The sequence below is a fragment of the Suncus etruscus genome, chromosome 12 (genome assembly GCF_024139225.1).
Source record: "Suncus etruscus isolate mSunEtr1 chromosome 12, mSunEtr1.pri.cur, whole genome shotgun sequence".
Taxonomy (NCBI): domain Eukaryota; kingdom Metazoa; phylum Chordata; class Mammalia; order Eulipotyphla; family Soricidae; genus Suncus; species Suncus etruscus.
In genome coordinates, this window is record NC_064859.1 from 8,054,590 (window position 1) to 8,075,563 (window position 20,974).

The 20,974-nt window shown below is 41.8% G+C and overlaps 1 protein-coding gene across 1 annotated transcript in view; it reads right to left on the reverse strand.

Moving 5' to 3' along the window:
- The window catches only part of WDR27 (WD repeat domain 27), a 103,420-nt gene that overhangs the window by 43,022 nt on the left and 39,424 nt on the right, over positions 1-20,974 (reverse strand). The window contains exons 9-16 of the mRNA XM_049785021.1: positions 10,072-10,192; positions 9,405-9,508; positions 8,771-8,838; positions 8,545-8,666; positions 8,039-8,121; positions 3,064-3,142; positions 1,953-2,030; positions 284-381 (exon numbers count right to left, since the gene is read on the reverse strand). Coding sequence (XP_049640978.1) covers positions 284-381; positions 1,953-2,030; positions 3,064-3,142; positions 8,039-8,121; positions 8,545-8,666; positions 8,771-8,838; positions 9,405-9,508; positions 10,072-10,192 — 753 coding nt within the window. The remainder of the gene's footprint in view (positions 1-283; positions 382-1,952; positions 2,031-3,063; positions 3,143-8,038; positions 8,122-8,544; positions 8,667-8,770; positions 8,839-9,404; positions 9,509-10,071; positions 10,193-20,974) is intronic.

Here is a 20,974-nt window from a genome sequence, read left to right on the forward strand (position 1 = left end):
GCCTGCCAAGCGGGCTCAAACCTGTGGGTCTGTCTTAAACACATATCCAAATCCAGCAGCGTTGGGCTCTCAAACCTAGGCTTCCTGGTCCATAGAGGCTGCACAGCAACCTGGATACTCTGTGATTGGATTCTGGCCACCATCAGGTCAAGTGAGCTCTGACTCTAATCTGGGCTCCAGTGATGTCTTAAGGTTCACAATGACTAAAATATTGGAAGCCTATTTACCAATGAGCAGTGAGCAGGGCGAGACCCTCAAAGGGGAGGGGGGTAAGGACACCTACCTGAGAACTGCATGGAGCAGACGGCAGCCCCACCAGGAACCACTGCATGGTGCTTGCTGAGTATGGATGGCAGAGAGTTCTTCAACAGGTACTCCTTACTGAATGCAAAGTGAGATCAAGAAAACCAGAAGAGTTCAAAGTAAGAGAGAGAGAGAGAAAGTGAAAAAGAGAGAGTGAAAAAGAGAGAAAGATGGCTTTTCCCTATGGACATGTAAATTTTACTCAAAATTGGAATATGAACTACATTCAAAACTTTAAATTTTGTCTATACAATAACATTGTAGCGCACAAAATTATGACATGTTAAGGATCTGTCCTGCTTCTTACATAGTAACAAAAACCCTGCAATGCTTGCATGAGGGAGGGTCCTGTTGCAAGAAAAAAAACCTCTCCAGTTTCATAATAGTCGCACAGGACACAGTTTTCCTCACAGACAATCCAAATGCTCCACTTCCCAAGAAAATAGTTACATTCCCAGATGCAAGGGAGGTTTGGGGGGTAATGACTTACACTAGAACACCCAAACTGTGGCTGCATGAATTATGTAGCCCACAGGGCAGAAGGGAGGCATGAATGGCAGAGCATATGGTGCACTGAGCCTGAGGGAGTGTGAATAGCCCACAAGGAAGGACTCCCCATCTTCCTAGGGAAAACATTGTCTTAGAGTTCCATTTCCTTAACTGTTTTACAGCCTGCATGTGGTGGCCTGGCACCCAACCCTTAGGTTGGCAGGCAGTGTGAGGGTTTGCTCAGGACTGTTCCCCCCCTATTTCCCACAACTGAAAGTGAAAACAGCAGCATCATTAGAAAACATGTTTCTGCCATGGGCAAAAAGATAAATCACTGTGGTGTGCAAGTGGGTAGACACAGGACATGACCAAATGGCCAACGAGCATTTCACTTACACCATGTAAATTTCAAATATCAAGTATCCAACTGTTCACCTGACTTAGAGGCATAGTTGCTAACAGCTGGTATCAAGTGACCAACTATGTATCACTTATTCTATGCACAATTGTTAAGAAATGATACCAAAATAACTACACTGACAACTATCATAACAATGTGAATGAATGAGGGAAGTACAAATACAGACAGGGTAGGGTGGTGATGGAGAGAAGGGATATTTGGGACATTGGTGATGGGAATATTGTAAAGGCGGGTGTTCTTTATATGATTGAAACCCAACTGCAATCATATTTCTAATCAAGGTGTTTAAATAAAGATATTCAAAATATTTTAAAAATACATATTTAAATTATGTGTTAGAATGCCTAATAAAATAAAATATTAATAGACAAAATAAACAAAAACAAACAAAAAAGAAATAATACCAAGTGACCAGCCTTACTTGCTCCCCTCCATTAGAAGTCAGCTTCCAGCAAACAAAGGTCCCATTTATTCTATTCAAGGGGGTTACCAAGCCAAGTTATTAGCTCCTGTATTTACTAAAATTGACATTCCTAAGCTGTTAAATGGTAAAGATGAGCATGTCTGAAGATTCATCAACAAGAACTGAATGTGACTACATGGATACATATTAACACATACTTCCATCTATGCACCCAGAAATACACATAATTATGCTTAATTCTTAGACAATTCTATTCAAATATGTTAAGAGTCTCAATGCTCTTTATGTACTTGGATGTACAAACCCACCACATACCCTAAAAGACTCTTCCTGCCCTTGGAGGGTCTTTTTCCACATCTCTTGATGTAAGTCTTTGGTGAAAACATGGTGCCACTGGAAAGATAAGTCATGAGGGTTAGGATTCCAATCCTTTTAGGAGACTTGTAAGTGCACATTAAGTGTGGGAAAGAATCTGTCCAATGACTCTCATCACCAGTCAAACTGAACAGTGATTCTTCTAGGTCTGCATTTGCAAATGTCTCTTTGGGAGAGACTTCCTGGAAAGCACGTCTCACTGATTTACAAACTGGTAGATCATTAGGAAAATATTTAGATAGCAATTTCCCAGAACCCCATTGTAAATCACACACCAAAATGTGTGAGATTTGTGTGAAAGGTTTAAAAGTAAGTCATTCTCACAAAATCAGAATCAAAACTAAATACAACATTTTGCAGAATAAATTGACTCTGTCTTAACAGAAGTAAAATTCCGTTTATAGGCATGACTTCATACTGACTCTGAGGTGAATGGGCCTCCCTAGAACTGGCACCACCCCATCAGTGTTCAAGCATCTCACTGTACAGATCCTTCTTAGATGGATACAGCAGAGCCCTGAACATGAGAAAAATATTGTAGATGGATGATGGGCAAATGGGTGCTTCCGGGAGACCTGTGGGGGCTATCGCAGAGGTCAGTGGTAGCAGTGTGGGAGATTCCCAGAGCACCTGCCTTGTGCCAAGTGATGAAACCCTCCATGTTAAGAATGGGTCAACAACCAGTCAGGGATGAAGAAAGAAGGGCTTCTGTCAGCATGTCACCCAGAAATGCCACATACGTAGGCTTGAGGACCAACCTTCCTGGTCAACACCCCTGAAATGTGCCACATTCTGAGCACTTGCTGGCTGGGGCCCTGAGATGGCTAGGCAGGCAGGGTGCACAGAGGGCAGGTGTGCAGCCCACATTTCCACATCCCCCCTGCCCACCTCACTGGGCCTGCCCACAACAGGCTGAGCTGTGGGACACAGCTCACTTACTGTGAGCTCCTGCACACAGTAAGTACTTGCAGAAGCCACCTCCTTATGACTACGGTCCTTAGCCACAGGAAATCCACCTCTGCCAGTCGCACTGCCCAAAGGCTATACTCACCATGGAGGTGCCCCATATCCTGATGAGCGGACCCTGCTCTGGAAGACCAAGGACTGATCCCTCACGATGCTCTGCACAGCTACACACAAACAAAAAAGAGAGTTATGTGACTTGACCTGAATAGCACAGAGATGAGATATCAGACAGCCAAACTCACAGAACAGGAGCAGGGTAGCTGCCTGACCTCACACCACTAGAAGCAAACCACAGACAGAGCTTTGGGGCTCCCTCTGTGGTCCCAAACCAGGGTATTCCTAAATATCCCTTAACCCCTAAGTGGCATTCTAGTGACCAAACCCCTAGGTGGCATTCTTCCCTATGATACAAAATACCCCAAGGAGTTGGCAGTAAACTGGGCCCAATGCAACATCACACACACACACACACACACACACACACACACACACACACACACACACACACACACACACACTGAGACAGAGAGACAGAGAGACAGAGAAGCTGTTTTCTGTGATCAGCACAGGGCTGACATCAGCACTATCACAGCATGGTGCCCGTGCACTACACCTTCTACCTTCCCTGATGGCCAGAGCCACAAGGTAGCCACTAAAGGCTACCACACACAAGTCTACCAACCACAAAATAGCTGGCCTGAAGCACACAGTGCTACCTGAGCAGTTCTCATATACGTAAAACTTTGCATTCAATATGAGTGTTTTGTATTATTTATTTAAAAGTATTTATTTAAAAGCTTTAGAAAAATGGATGACAGGCTAAAGTTGTGCTTTGGATTTTATCCCCCTCCCAGTCTCTTTCAAAAACTTAAAGGGAATATGTATATCTCCTTCGAATATTTCTTTAGATGTATTTCCTTAATAAGTTTAATTCTTATTGTCTATCTTATGCAGCAGCTGTTTCCTCCATTACTCTTTATGGATCTATTTAGTAGGAAATTCTAGTAGATAAATTTCTCTTGTGTTCTGAGTTCACGTTAGAACCAGGTTATTGAGATTGTTTAGCTTGTTATTTTTACCCCCCAGATGTACCAGTAGTACCATGTGGCATTGTTCTTTTTTGCATAGGCACATTAAAATCTGGAAATCTTATGTGTGCAAACAAGTTCTCATCTAACAGGGATAGGAACACATAAATTTTATATTGTAGCAAGACCTTACACCATGGACACTTGTCAGTTGCTTGGCTTAGGCTTCAGAAGATCGGACACTAGCCATTCACCCCTGAACCTTGGATCCCATCTAGGAAACCAGCAAGGTTTTCTACACCAGCAGCAGGAATCGGACTTCTACCAGAGAAGGCCCTAATGCTGCCTTGGCATCAACCTGCTCCATAATGAGTTCATAACACCCCATAATGGATTCATAACACCCTGACAACTTGGTAGCAGCACCACCTGCTTTCAGGGCAGGGTTCTCTACATTGCCACCTAAGCGTGAGATGAAACCAGAAGATGCTCCATTTCACCCTGACTTTGACATTGGACCTATACAAAAACCAAGATCTCTAACTACAGAAATCTGACAGCAACACCTTTGATTGTAAAGAACTTTTACTGGGATCACAGAGAAAGACTTTGGGGTTAGACAACTATGCCCGGATTCCAGAGCCTGTAGTTGGTCTTATGGCAGGATGCTTCACAAGTAAGGTCTCCCTGTTTTGTTTTGTTTTGTTTTGTTTTGTTTTGTTTTTTTGCCACATAAAAACCATAGTTTCATTATTGAGGTCAAAGTCAAAGATATATTTAAAAAAGTCCAAGATATCTACTTGGTGAGGACATAATAGAGAGTTGAATACTGAAACAAGAAGTTTAATTTCAAATGACATTTAGGGCCTTTCTGGCCTTGAAATTCAGACTAGACTACACTTGGAAACTTTATATTGAGAATAAAGGTTTCCCCTTGTTATAATTAACATCAATGAGTGATGTTGCCTCCTCTCTCCCCCTATGTTTTTCCTGTCTGAACAACTATTCAATTTAATAAGAGTCCTTACGATGAGGAAGGATGTGGTTCCTTTCCTTTTGGCAGCACTCCGGGTCAGAATGGAAGACTTGTGTCTGGACCTGGCACGGATCTGTCTGGCCCTCTGAACTAGTCTAGTGCTATCTGTGACCAGAGCATGTGGGCAGTGCATGTCCGTGTTGAAAAACCTACCACAGCCGCCAGCTCTGGAGTTTACCCCCAATTCCTAATGAATTCAGTCTTGCCCAGAATTCTTGGGGGAATGAAGACATGCTCTTAAACAAGTTCAAGTTAAACCAGACAAGCATCTCCTGCAATATATTCTCTATTCAGTTTGGTATGTGAGAATGTATGTTTGAGAGCAGTTTCCTCTTGTCATTTCAAAGGAGAGCTGCTTGCAGGCCAGGAGTGCAACATTTCCTTACTATTTTTTTTCTTTTCTTACATTGATTTGATACTAATCTGAATAGTGAGATTTTTTTTTTGCCATTGTATTAACAACTTTATTGGTAATACAATAATTTTCACAAATATAACTGCTAATGAACTCTCTCCTCTTCTTTTTCCAATGTTTTTTGAATTCTCTATTTTTTCCCATTTTTTCTTTATTTAAACATCTTGATTACATAAATGATTGTGATTAGGTTTCAGTCATGTAAAGAACACCACCTTCACCAGTGCAACATTCCCACCACCAATGTCCCAAATCTCCCTCCATCCCACCCCATCCCCACCTGTACTCCAGACAGCCTGTTTTTAGGCCAAAGGTTTTTCTTTCAAATTTCCTCATAGTTTGCTGTGCCTATGCAAAAACAAAAACAAAAAAACAAACAAAAAACAACCCTGCCACACACCACACCATTTTTTAAATTGTATTTTTTTGATCTCTTATCTTTTCTTTTCTTTTTCTTTTCTTTTTTTTTTTTTTTTTTTTTTTGGTTTTTGGGCCACACCCAGTGATGCTCAGGGGTTACTCTTGGCTATGCACTCAGAAATTACTCCTGGCTTGGGGGACCATATGGGATGCTAGGGGATCAAATCATGGTCCGTCCTAGGTTAGCCACATGCAAGGCAAACACCCTACCACTTGCACCACTGCTCCAGCCCCATATCTCTTATCTTTTAAATTGCCTTTCTTCATATAATCTTGGGAAATGAATTACTTTACTTTACCACATATTCCCACATTTTTCTATAAAACTAAGAAGAAAGGAATAAAGAGAGCCTTAAGGGGCCAAGTGGTCTCAAATGCATTGGTAGGGAATTAAATAAGGACAGAACTAAATATTCAAGCCAAAGTCAGTGATAATGGAGTCCAGAGTCCTAAATTTTAACAATATTATATTGGTAGGTTAGGGGGCAAAGGATGGGTGATATAGGATGTACTTTGTGTCCATTGGTGGAGGGAGGTTGACACTGGTGATAGAACGGTCCCTGACTCATTGTATATCTAAAATTCAGCTATGAAGGACTCTGTAGATCTTAACTATTTCAAAAAAATAAAATTTAAAAATATATATTTTATGAATACAGAAAGGGGCTTTTTAAACAAGGACATTCATTTTGGTTCCAGGCACTGCTCAAAGCTGATGATCTGATCATATTCCCATCAGAAGTGAACTATGAGCAATGTACTGAATCCTTCTCACTGCAGGCAGACCCAGAGAGGAGGCCAGTTGATAGAAAAGCAGAGAAGCAGCAGAGAAACAGACCCCAAGATCCTCAGAGGCAGGAATGGACATCTAAGTACATACCCTGTTTTAACTTCTGAAGCACACACCCTAATCCCCTTAATCTGTCTACCCTAAACAGAACACATCCTATTGTAATTCCCTCTCACTTCCTACCTGATTGGCTGACAAAGAATGCACACCTTACTCTCCACTTCCCATTCTACGATAAACTAAGTTCTTTCCTAAAGTGGCTTATAGATACTTCTTTGTGAGTGCTCTACTTTTCTGAGATCTGACCTCACCAGTGATTTCTACACTAGCAACTCTGACCTCACCAGTAACTCTACATTTTGGGATCTGACCTTACCAGCTTCATTTACACCAGGGAGCCCAGGAACCCACTCTCAGTCCCCATTTCAGATGAAGGAGAAAAAGTCTCCAAAAAAAAATAGCATAAAATAAGAAGAAAATAATTTTAGGAAAAAACAGCACCTGCTATAGAAGTATCAGTACACATGACCCACTCGAAATGACCAGACCAAGTCCATGCATACAAACTGTTTTTTTTTTGGGGGGGGGGGCACATCCAGTGATGTTCAAGGGTTACTCCTGGCTATGCGCTCAGAAATTGCTCCTGGCTTGGGGGACCATATGGGATGCCAAGGGATTGAACCACAGTCCATGTAGGTTAGCGCATACAAGCACTTGCTTGTGCCACCACTCTGGCCACCGACTATTATTTTCATACATTATTAAGAAAACCCAACATATCATCATCTAGACTTGTTAATCTGGAGCAGGGGGTCACCAGCACATTGCTCAATACCCTTGTGTGACATTAGCCCAGTGGACCAGTGGTTCCATGTATGAACCCAAAATGTGGTGTTACTTAGGTCCTGAGGCACCATGGTAGTGCTTGAGAACTCCAGGACCACACCAAGAGATGCTTGGGGACCATGTAATACCAAAAATACAATTTGGGTTGCATGTAAGGTCTATCCGTATCCTAGTCCTCTCTCTCTCTCAGCCTCTCTCTTTCTCTGTCTGTCTTTCTTTCTCTCTGGCCCATAGGTTTTATAAATCTAAGCGACAGAACTAAATTATAGCATTATATGTCAATCACCTATTATTTTCAGATGAGTATTTTCTTCAGTCATTTATATGCTAGGTAAAACCTGTGTAAATTACACTGAATACAGAAAATGCAGCATTGAGCACTTTTTACACAGCATGGGTGGATAAACCATGTGAGGAGCCCAGAGCAGAAGGAGAGGGAGCCGATGGAGGAAGGTAGAGGCCAGCATAGCAACCCCAACCCCAGAAGCATGTCTCTTGGGTTCCCAGCATAGTCTACACACTCACCTTTCTGCTTTAAAGCAGGCAGCTTTGCAGTGCTTTCTGCAGCCTTAACCAGATACAGAGGAGAGGCCCGTGAGACACAGGTGCTGGGGGAAACAAAGCTTCCATGAGAGCACAGGGACTAAACATGACCAAGACAGAGGCACTCCAAGACAGGCCCACTAGTCTGTTTCCACAGGGTGGAGAGACAGTACAAAGGGGAGAGACAGCACAGAGCTAATCTGTGTGTCTAGGAGCAGTGTTGTGAATGGAAGAACAAGATCTAACACACACCTAAGAAATGAATCATCATATTCTCAGTAGTATGACTTTTATCATCATTTACATTCTCTCCTTAAAGACAATCATGTTTCACCGGTTTAAAGCAAGAAGCAATGGCTTGAACTGTAATTCTTGCCTTCCATGCTAAGGCAAGAGAATCTACCGAGTTTGACTTTCATCCCTAGAGATAAGAAATGGGGTGAAGCTTTTCCCCTGATCCCAGGCGTGGATCAAAGGAAAGGGGGTACCTGGCCACCACTGAAAGACCCTGTTGCAGGCTGGAACTCTGCTGTGCCCTGACGAGGGCTCTGAGCTGGATTTCCAGCAGGGTAATCTTGTTGCCAAATAGGGACGAGAGGAGGCAGAAGGCCTGGGGGCAGATGAAAACAGTGAGTGCAGGCAAAGTAGAATCCCACATGTGGTCCCCACACCAGCAGCGTGCTGAGTCCAAGGAGGATGAGTGCAGAGCCTCACCTGACCACTGTTGCCTCCGCTCTTCACTGCACATGAACCAGACACCTGAATGCTCAGCTTCCTATGATCTGCATTTCCAGCAACGAGATAGTTTCAGACAAGGAGTAGGGGCCCAGCCCAGGGGTTGCATGGTCTCCTGCTCCATCTCTGGTGCCACACCAGCCCATGCCCAAGGGTGAAAGGCATTGTGAACAGAAACCTACTGAGAAGTACAGGGCAAAATGGAGTCTTACCGGAGAATGCAGCAGGGGCAGGCAGTTAAATAAGGCAGCAGGTGCTGCCAAGCTGCCTTTAGGGGACAAGGAAAATTCCAGGGAGGTTGGACCTTTCCCTAAGAGGATGGACTGAATCTGGGGTAAGGGAAGGTAGAAATTGCACTTCCACTTCTGGCAGGCCCAGAAGCACAGTGGCTGCTCTGACAGTGCAGGTCAGGTCTCCCATCAGAGAGCTCTCAGCAGGATTCCAGGAGTCCTCACATACACAGATCAGGTCTCCCAATAGAGAGCTCTCAACAGGCTCTGGAGTCCTCCTAGCCACAGGTCAGATTTCCCATCAGAGAGCTCTCATCGGGGTTCCAGAAACTATCACAGAAACAGCAGGAATGAAGAGGTGCACAGGCAGGGGGTATTCTCACCCTTATAAAGTAAAGCAGCTTCCAGTTCGAAGCTGGCCAGGTTCAGTATGAATAACCCACTGGCGCTCCCAGCCCACACGCAGTTGGTCTTCTCAGGAGATGAGCTGGAATCCGAAGGGGGAGACATGGGTGATGCTCAACAGTGTCTCAAACTGCTCCCCAGCTGTTGCTGCCCCTGCTGTAGGCTCCAGGGTATGTCTACTTGCCATGGACACAAGCAATTCAAAGGCTCATCCTGACCCTTGCTCTACGAGATGCCATGCTCTCTGCAATGCTCACAGCACAGGATGTGCCTGTGGTCTGTGCAGTCACTGCTCCAGTAGGGGTCCCTGTGAGTGAGTGGGCATTTTCCAGCCCAACACCTGGAGATCAGGTGTCTTCACAGAGGGCCAAGCTGAGAGATAGTTGTGCTAACCAGCAGAGCCCTGGGAGACAGACACTGCCCTTCCTCCTGGTTTTCACATGAGTACTGACTAGATTCTTTCACAAACCATGTCAACCCTTTCTTGGATTCTACATGCCTCCACCGTCCCCTCTACCTCCAGGCCCTCAGTCTCTGGGGCACCTCCTCGGCCTTCAACACTATCCCCTGGCAAGCAGAAATGCAGCCAACCGTGAACAACATCGAAGAGAAGACTGGCAGGGCCCCTCTAGGTAAGGTACTCACTCAGAATCCAGGATGCCTGACAGGTCACAGGTTGCCAGTCCCAACACAGGCAGCGTCACGTCCACCCTTCCAGCCTCTCCTCCTGTCCCTCTGCCAACCTTGGTCGGGGAACACTGACCATCTGTAAAGAAACACACAATGAGATTGGAGAGGGGACAGCATCCGGCCAGGATCAAGCACCTGCTGGTAAAATGTGGTAGGAGGCTTGTATTGTTGAAACTGCCCAGCCAACACACACAGCTGGACTTAAACCTGGAAGGAGCATGTGCGAAGGAAAGTAGACCCCATGATGAGAGGTCTCTGGGAAAGAGTTGGAGTGTCGAGAATAAATCTCAAAAGGCAACAGGGAAGAGATTCAGTCTGAGTCACCTACATATTAAAAAAAAAAAAAACTCATTTTAAAAACCCTATAAAAATCAGGAGCAGAAAATGGAGCAATAGCATAGCAGGGAGGGTATTTGCCTTGCACATAGCCATCTGGGTTCGATCACCAGAATCTTACATGGTCCCTCAAGCCTGCCAGGAGTGATTTCTGAGCAGAGCCAGAAGTAACCCTAGTGCCACTGGGTGTGGCCCCCAAACAAAACAAAACTCCAAAACAATAGTATAGCATGCAGGGCACTGGCCTTGCTATACTAGCATCCCATATGGTCCCCCAATCCCTGCCAGGAGTGATCCCTGGGCATTGATTCAGGAGTAAGTCCTGAGCATTACTGGGTGTGATCCAAAACAAACAAAACAAATAAAAAAAAACAACACTTAAGCTTCAGGGAGAGAAATTAGATGAAAGTCCTATTTTTTTAGGCACCATTAAATGCCATAATGTTATTATTTTTCAAGTATACACTGATGCTACGTCAGAATGTAACTGTTCCTCTGTTTCTTTTTTTTTGGGGGGGTTACACCCAGTATATCGCTCAGGGGTTAATCCTGGTTCTACACTCAGAAATCACTGCTGGCAGGCTCGGGGGACCATATGGGATGCCGGGATTCGAACCACCGTCCTTCTGCATGCAGGGCAAATGCCCTACCTCCATGCTATCTCTGGCCCCTACCACTATTTCTAGGTGCCCTTACACTTGCCCTACCCATAACCTCACCTAAGCAAACTCAGTTCTGTTGACTAGCTCTTAAGTTTTGTTATCACTAATAATTGTTTATTATATATATAATTTCTTTATTTAAACACCATGGTTTCAAGCATGTTTGTTGGGTTTCAGCCACTAAATGCACACCCCACATCACCAGTGCAACTTTCCAGCCACCATTGTCCCGTTTCCCTCCTCCCCAATCCCCTGCCTGTCTTTGAGATAAGAATTGTATTTCTCTCTCTATCATTACCATGGTAGTTATTGGTGTAGTTATTTCTCCTTTTTATAGAACCTTATTATGGTTTTTCTTTCTTTTTTAATTTTTAATAGTATCTTTATTTAAGCACCTTGATTACAGATATGATTCTAGTAGGTTTCAGTCATATAAAGAACACCCTTCCTTCACCAGTGCAACATTCCTATCACCAATGCCCCCAATCTCCCTCCTCCCCCCGCCCACAGCCGCCTGTATTTGAGACAGACATTCTACTTCTCTCACTCACTGTTATTGTCACAATAGTTGTCAGTGTAGTTATTTCTCTAACTGAACTTACCACTCTTTGTGATAAGCTTATTATGAGCTGGTTCTTCCAGCCCTCATCTTTTTTGTCTCTGGGCATTATTATATGCTGTCTTATTTTTCTTAAATCCCACATATAAGTGAGACTATTCTATGTTTATCTCTCCCCTTCTGGCTTATTTCACTCAATATAATAGTCTCCATACCCATTCCATGTATAAGCAAATTTCATGACTTCGTTTTTTTTTTCTAACAGCTGCATAGTATTCCATTGTATGGGTGTACCATAGTTTCTTTTGCCATTCATTTGTTGTTGAGCATATGGATTGTTTCCAGATTCTGGATATTGTAAATAGTGCTGCTATGAACATAGGAGTGCAGAGGGCATTATTGAATTGTAGTCCACATTATGTGCTTTACACTCCACACATTAGATCACTAAGTATTTGTCCTGAGGATGCTGCTCGAGCACTCAAAGTGCCCGTGTTATCTAGGTCACTCTGGTGGTGCTGGGGGCATCCAGGGACTTAAATGGCAATGCTCTGGAGCCTACAGAGCTGAACCAGATATTGCTAGGAATCAAACCTGGGGTGGGCATATGGTAGGCCATGGGACTATCTCCTAGTCCCAAATTTATTGCTTTTGTTTTTTGTTTTAGCGTCACACCTGGTGATGCTCAGGGATTACTCCTGGCTATGCGCTCAGAAATCGCTCCTGGCTTGGGAGACCATATGGAATGCCGGGGATTGAACCCAGGTTTATCCTGGGTCAGCCGCGTGCAAGGCAAATGCCCTACCACTGCGCTATCACTCTGGGGCCCCATATTTTATTGCTTTTTATAAGATTTTATAAAATTTTATAAGATTTTAGGGCACTGTGATTCCCAAATCTCCTCAACTGGATTTTAGGTAAATAATGTTCCAACACCAATCCCACCACCAGTGTTGACTTCCCTCCACCAAGGTGCCCAGTTCCCTCCAACTCCACATTCTGCCTCCTTGCCAGGGATATTTATATGTTTATATACATATATATATATTGTTGACATTTATATTGTTGACTCTGACTATACCTCATCTCTATACTACTGGTGTGCTTGAGGATCTTGGATATTATCCCTGACTCCACCCTCTCTTATTACTCCCCTCAGTTTCTTTCCTTCCCAGTCCTTCTCATTCCTATGCTCAAACATGAAGGATGATCTGGGTATCTTCCATTTGAGATCAGATATTCACATTTCTTATTATTCTTCTATGTACTACAAATAAGTGATATCATCCAGTATTTGTCTTTCTTCATCTGATTCACTTCTCTTAACATGAATACCCTCCAGTTCCATCCAAATTGTAGCAAAATGCATGATTTCATCATTACTTGCAGCTGCATAGTATTCCATGTGTCTTGTACTACATCTTCATAATCCATTAATCTGTTATTGGACACCTGCTTTGACTCCATATCCTGCTACTGTGCTGAGTTGCTGCAACAAATCATCATTTTCAAATGTTCTTTTAAATAATGTTTTTTTGTGTCCTGGAGGCAAATATCAAGTAGAATTTCTAGGTCATATGGTACTTTAACTTGATTTTAACTACTCTAAAAAAAAATCCATGTCGTTTTCCATAAGGATTTAACCACATAACATTCCTACCAGCAGCAGATGGTTCCTTTTTCATCACATCCCCACCAACATGAATTGCTCCCATTTTTTTTTGTTTGTTTTTGGGTCACACCTGGCAGTACTCAGGGGTTACTCTTGGCTCTATGCTCAGAAATCGCTCCTGGCAGGCTCGGAGGACCACATGGGATGCTGGGATTCGAACCACCATCCTTCTGCATGCAAGGCAAATGCCTTACCTCCATGCTATCTCTCTGCCCCCAATCCCAATTTTTTTAAGTGCCTCATTCTCACTGGTGTGATATGTTATCTCATTGTTATTTTGATTTGAATTTCTGTGATAATAAGAGATGATGGCCAAGTGTCTATTGGTACTGTCTTCCTTAGAAAAGTTTTTGTTAACATCCTTTCCCCATTTTTGATAGGATTTGTGGATTTTGGAGATTGATCTTTGTCAGTGCTTTCTATGTCTTGAATATTCATCCTTTGCTGTTATTGAGTGCAAATGTTTTTCCCATTCAATTTGGTGTCCTTTAGTTTTGGCCTATATTTTCATAGTTGTGCAGAAACTTTTTAGTTTGATTAAGGTGTTTGTTTTTGTTGTCTTTGCCAGTGAATCCATCTCATTAAAAACAGCTTTGAGGTCCACTTATATTTTCCTCAATGTATTTTACAAAGTTTGGTCTTTGACTCACTTTGAATTGAGTTTTGTACAGGGTGTCCATATATCTAGCTTCATTATTTTACATATGACTACCCAGTTTCCAACATCATTTGTTTAAAAGGTTGTTTCTGTACCTAGTTCTTTTGTCAAAAATTAGTTGAGAATAGATATAGGGATTTAATCTTTGGGTCTTTTGTTTTTGTTTTTGTTTATGGGTCACACCTGGCAGCACTCAGGGCTTCCTCCTGGCTCTATGCTCAAAATTCACTCCTGGCAGGCTCAAGGGACCATATGGGATGCCGGGATTCGAACCACTGTCCTTCTACATGTAAGGCAAACACCCTACCTCCAGGCTATCTCTCCAGCCCCAAGGGACAGTGTTGCTTTTTGTTTGATTTTTGTCTTTTTTTTTTTTTTTTTTTTTTGCTTTTTTGGGTCACACCCGGCAGTGCTCAGAGGTTACTCCTGGCTGTCTGCTCAGAAATAGCTTCTGGTAGGCACGGGGGACCATATGGGACACCGGGATTTGAACCAACCACCTTGCGTCCTGGATCGGCTGCTTGCAAGGCAAACACCGCTGTGCTATCTCTCCGGGCCCTGTTTTTTTGTCTTTTGTTCATTTGTTTAGGGATCACACCGGGTGGCACTCAGGGATTCCCCCTTGTTCTGCACTCAGAAGTGGCTCCTGGAAGGCTCGGGAGATTATAGGGGACTTCGGTATTCGAACTGCAGTCTGTTTGGGTCCACCGCATATAAGACAGGCGCCTGACCATTTAGACCATTTCCGCTGTGTGTATCTGCAACTCTAGACCATTGTTCATAGAGTCTAACCTAATTCCAATACCATGCTGTTTTGATCACTATAGATTTATAGTATAGTTTCTAGTTAGGCAATGAAATACCTTCCAATTTTATTCTCAGTATGGCTTTGGCTACTTGAGATTTTTGTGGTTCTATACAAATAAAAAACCTTGTTAGTAGTACCCATGTTAGGTCTTTGAAGAATGTCACCAGGATTCAGATTGGAATTGCATTGAATCTAGATAGTAATTTAGGCAGGATAGTGATTTTAACATATTTCTTCCAATCCAAGAACATGAAATATTTTTCACTTCCTAATGTTTTCTTCTATCTCTTTAAGTGTTCCATCATTTTTGTAGTATACATATTTTGTTGGTTTCTAATACTTGATGTTTTTGGACACTACTTTAAATAGAGTAGATTCTTTGATATCTTCATCTTCCAGTTCATTATTTTCATATAGAAACTCAACAGATTTTTGTATGTTGACTTTATATCCAGCTACTTTGTTGCACTGGTTTATTGTTTCAAGCAGCTTTTATAAAATTCTTTGGTCTTCTGTATAGATTGTCTATGTCATCTGAAAATAGTGATCTTTATTTCTTTTCCAAATGGAGTCACTTTGTCTTGCCTAATTGCTATTACTAGGATTTCTAATATTGTATTAAACAACAGTGGAGATAGTGGACATATTTGCCTTACCCCGATCTCAGATAAATTATTTCAATTTCTCACTATTAAGAATGATACTTTTCCATGGGGCCGGATAGCATGGAGGAAGGGCATTTGCCTTGCATGCAGAAGGACGGTGGTTCGAATCCTGGCATCCCATATGGTCCCCCGAGCCTACCAGGAGCAATTTCTGAGTGTAGAGCCAGAAGTAACCCCTAAGCGCTGCTGGGTGTGACCCAAAACAAACAAACAAACAAACAAAATGATACTTTTCTTTTTCACCATTAAGAATGATTCTCTCGGGCCGGGCGGTGGCACTGGAGGTAAGGTGCCTGCCTTACCTGCGCTAGCCTAGGAGACGGACCGCGATTCGATCCCCCGGCGTCCCATATGGTCCCCCAAGCCAGGAGCGACTTCTGAGCGCATAGCCAGGAGTAACCCCTGAGCGTCACCGGGTGTGGCCCAAAAACCAAAAAAAAAAAAAAAAAAAAAGAATGATTCTCTCAGCAATGGCTAAAAAGAGAAGGGAAGGAATGCTAGAAGCAAGTCTGTTGCTGGGAGACACAAAATATTTCTGATTGGAGTACCAAAACTCTGTGGTAACTGCAACAAACTTGCTTTGTGACTGAGCACAGTCTCAGATGCTTCTATCATTTTCCCTTTCCTCCTTCAGCCATGTCTGCCTAGAGTATATGCTAATAGCTCTCTTAACTCTTAAGTACCCTCTTCTTTTTCCTTTTATACATATTCTCATTAATAATTCCTTCACTTTAAATGGTGTCTTAGTCCCTGCTTCCTAATATCCTGCATTGTTAAATAAGATATTTCACATATTTTTAAATTATCCTTGTACATTAAACCACATGTGGTACAAACTGTAACTGTCAGAAACCAGCAATGCTGTTGCTCTCAGAATTATTTTGTCTTTTTTGTTTAATCCCTGTTGCTTTATTCTGCCATTGATCAAGGAAAGGCTAAACAGTAGTGTGTTTACTCAAAAGACAGGTATCAATTTTTATGTAATTTAATAATAACTAGGACCTTGACGCCTCTGATGCTACAGCAATTCGGAATAATAACAGACTATAATTTTTTACTTTTGAACTCAGTATGATAAAAAATTCACAGAACAATCATATTGCTTTTTTCAAAAGTATGAAAGTCTAAAAGGATCAAATATGGCAGGGCTCATTACAGCATATCTAAATGATCAAATATGTAGGAAAAACTATACAGTAATCTTGATCCAAATAATTTTTAGCTGGGTCATAAATTATTATAGACCTCTGCCATCATTTTATGCACTTTAAAGTATTTTCTTATTGACAGTATTGATACACATATTACAATTTATTTACTACTTGGTTTGTTGTTCCATGCTGGATAAATGATCTGAATCATACTATTGAAATAGTAATATTTGTATCAGTAAACAGTTACTTTAATTTGAATGATTCTTATTTTGTTAGCTCAAAACAAGATAATAGAAATATGATGAATTAGTAAGAAAAAAAAATGATACTTGATGTGAATCTGTTATAGATGGCCATTACTACTTTGAGGTAAGTTCCTTCCCTATTTTGTTGAGGGTGTGCCTCGTGCATGAATGTTGAATATTGTCAAAAGCTTTCTCCACACTAATAGATATGATCAAATGATTTTAATTATTCCTTTCTGGATGTGGTATATTAACTGATTTGCATGTGAACCATCTTACAAAACTGATATGAATCCCACTTAATTGTGGTGTGTGATCTTTGCTTGTCTGTTTTGAGGTTTTTCGTTTGTTATGAGAACACCATGTTGTGCTCAGGTCTGATGGCTCTATGCTCCTGGAAGGCTCAAGGGACCATCTAGAATGTCAGGGACCAAACCCAGTTGACCCAGTTATGTGCAAGTAAACTCCCAATCCATTATACTATCATACCAGCCTTTGATCTTTTTGATATACTATTGTATTTGGGTAATGAAGATTTTGGTTGAGGAGTTTCGCATCAACATTCATCAGGAAAATTGGTCTGAAATTTTTTTTCATAGTGGCATCTCTACCTATTTGGGTTATTAATATAATTTTGGCTTCAGGGGAACTGTTAGGAAGGGTCTCTCTTTCTTCAATATTTTTGAAGAGCTTGAGGAGTAATGGTAGAAAGTCTTCCTTGAAAGTCTGTTAAATCTTGCTAATGAACCTCTTGACCCAAGCTTTTGTTCTTGGGGAGATTCTTACTGTTTCTGTTTTCTTTTTAACCTTGAGATTTGCCTCTTCAAGTTCCGTATTTCTCTACTAAATAACACTCTCTGCTACATCCCCCTTGTTAACAAATCCTGAGACCTAGGCAGGCACCAATTTTAAAAAGGCACAAACTACCTGAGGGAGGGGTTTTTAAAAGTTGTCTGCTATTACAGGAACTTTTTCAAAGCAGCCAATACTCTTCTGAAGGAGGCAACATGAAAAATGAAACCTGTAAGAAAAAATGCTTGAAAAAATAACCTGTTCTCACAGGCATTAGAGCCCTAAGAAACCTAAGGAAGAAAAAAGGGATGGAGCATAAATATTAATTGAGACATAATTTTCAGCTGACATTTTAAAGATTATTCATATTAACATTTATATGAATTCAAAGATTCTTTATCTAATAATTATTACTCACTTTTCTTAGAGCCTCTCTTAAAGATTACTCAGATATAAAAACAACCCTTATGGGGAACATTTGCGCAGATTCAAATATTTTCTATTTAGTCTTACAGAATCTTCACCCTCAAATCTAATTTTGCTCTTTGCCTATGTGCTATTAAGGGTTAACATTTCAAGCCCTAATTCAGTATGCATAAAACTAAAACAATTCTGAACTGACCTTGCTACTGAGAAACTTCCAATAGCAAAAGCGGCTTCAAAAGTGAAACTGTCCTGAGTCAGAAATATGCCTGAAACAATTTGCCCCTGTGCCTTTTTTTTTTGTAAATTAGCTAAGTCTGAAAATTATGACTTGTCAAGAAATTGAATATAAATATTCCACCTTTTGCTGTGAATAAATGGAACAGAGCTTGAACCCATCTTGACTCTTTGGACTCTGTTTCCTGATGCCGACCCTCGAGTGCCCACCTTTCAAGGGATCCAGAGATTCCTTAGTGTCAGGACCTCACCAGGGTTACCTAGGGCCCTTTGATCTAGAAAGACATCAAGTTAAGAAGGTGAGAAGGTTTTTAATAAGAACTATGAATCAAGGTAATTCTAGAGCAACATCTGAAGCAAGCAAATAGGGGAGGTACAAGATCATCTGTTATAATGGTGGTCAAGAGGGTACTATAACAGAAATTGTCCTGATAGAGGTAACTTTAGACCAAAGAACAGTCCTAACAAGAACCTTCCAGAGTTTTGTCCTCGGTGCATGAAAGCAATCACTGGAAAAGGGACTGCCACTCTAAGTATCATAAGAATGGCAACCCCCTAGGGCTGGAGAAATAACTCAGAGGTAAGGCATTAGCCTTGCAAGCGGCCGACCAGGGACCGGTTCGATCCCCAGCATCCCAGGGGCAATTTCTGAGTGCAGATTCCTGGCATTCCATATGGTCCCCTAGCCTGCCAGGAGTGATTCTGAGTGCAGAGCCAGGAGTAACCCCTGAGCACCGCTGGGTGTGGCCCAACAACAAATTAATAAAGTGTGAGAGAGAAAGAGAGAGAGAGACAGAGAAAAAGAGAGACAGAGAGACAGAGAGAATGGCACCCCTTTAAATGTAGCAAAAGAAACAAAAACTAGATTTGGAGCCATCCCCTAGCCCCAACAAAACTAAGGGGATCTCCTTACAAGATTGCTCTAATTTACTCTCTATAAAGCCTCCTCCAGCAACCAACACAGAACAGGCAAAGCAAGAAGAGCACCCTCTTGAAACTCTCCTTGATTTGGCTTTCGAGTCTCCTGATAGCGCCAGCTGAGATTTGCCTGTCAGCCAGAATGATCTCATTCCAGCAGAATCTGAAATATGATTATTAGAGATAGCTGTTTGTTGGCCTTAGCCCCCTGGAACTTTTGGCTTAATCCTGGGCACAGTTCTACTTCTATAATAGGCCTACAAAATTATTCCAGGAATAATAGACTCAGACTTCCAAGGCCAAATTAAAATTATGGCCCAATCAATTTTCAAAACAATTCAAATTTATAAAGGACAAAGGATTGCTCAATTACTAATTTTACATTATTTTAATCTCCCTAATGCAACTATGATAAAAGAGAGGGGAGAAAGAGGACTTGGTTCTACTGATTTAATAGCTTGGATTCAAAAAATTAGAAGAGATCGGCCTTTAAGGCCTATAAAAATTCAGGGAAAGGAAGTTTTAGGCCTATGGACTCCTATTACTCACCTGTAATGCCAGAAAAGTCTGGCCTTCTTCTTGGCCTGTCATAAACAAATCTTCTTTAGTGGTGGGTTTAGGTTTGGCTAATAATGTGACCAAGAGTACAAGAATATTGACTTGGAGTGACAGGGAAGACCCTGGCACAATCCAGCCATATCTTCTGTCAATACTCTCCTATACTCTTTGGGGAAGGGATATCCAGGAGCATATGGTACTAGCCTTTGTAAAAACTAAATATCTTGGGGCTGGAGAGATAGCATGGAGGTAAGGCATTGTCTTTCATGCAGAAGGTCATTGATTTGAATCCCGCATCCCATATGGTCCCCTGAGCCTGCCAGGAGAGATTTCTGAGCATAGAGCCAGGAATAGCCCCTGAGCGCTGCCAGGTGTGACCCAAAAAACAAAACAAAACAAAACAAAACCAACTAAACATCTTTTTTTTTTTTTTTTTTTTTTTTTTATTTAAACACCTTGATTACATACATGATTGTGTTTGGGTTTCAGTCATAAAAGGAACACCACCCATCACCAGTGCAACATTCCCATCACCCAAGTCCCAAATCACCCTCCTCCCCACCCAACCCCCGCCTGTACCCTAAACAGGCTCTACATTTCCCTCATACATTCTCAATATTAGGACAGTTCAAAATGTAGTTATTTCTCTAACTAAACTCATCACTCTTTGTGGTGAGCTTCCTGAGGTGAGCTGGAACTTCCAGCTCTTTTCTCTTTTGTGTCTGAAAATTATTATTACAAGGGTGTCTTTAATTTTTCTTAAAACCCATAGATGAGTGAGACCATTCTGCGTTTTTCTCTCTCTCTCTGACTTATTTCACTCAGCATAATAGATTCCATGTACATCCATGTATAGGAAAATTTCATGACTTCATCTCTCCTGACAGCTGCATAATATTCCATTGTGTATATGTACCACAGTTTCTTTAGCCATTCATCTGTTGAAGGGCATCTTGGTTGTTTCCAGAGTCTTGCTATGGTAAATAGAGCTGCAATGAATATAGGTGTAAGGAAGGGGTTTTTGTATTGTATTTTTGTGTTCCTAGGGTATATTCCTAGGAGTGGTATAGCTGGATCGTATGGGAGCTCGATTTCCAGTTTTTGGAGGAATCTCCATATCGCTTTCCATAAAGGTTGAACTAGACAGCATTCCCACCAGCAGTGGATAAGA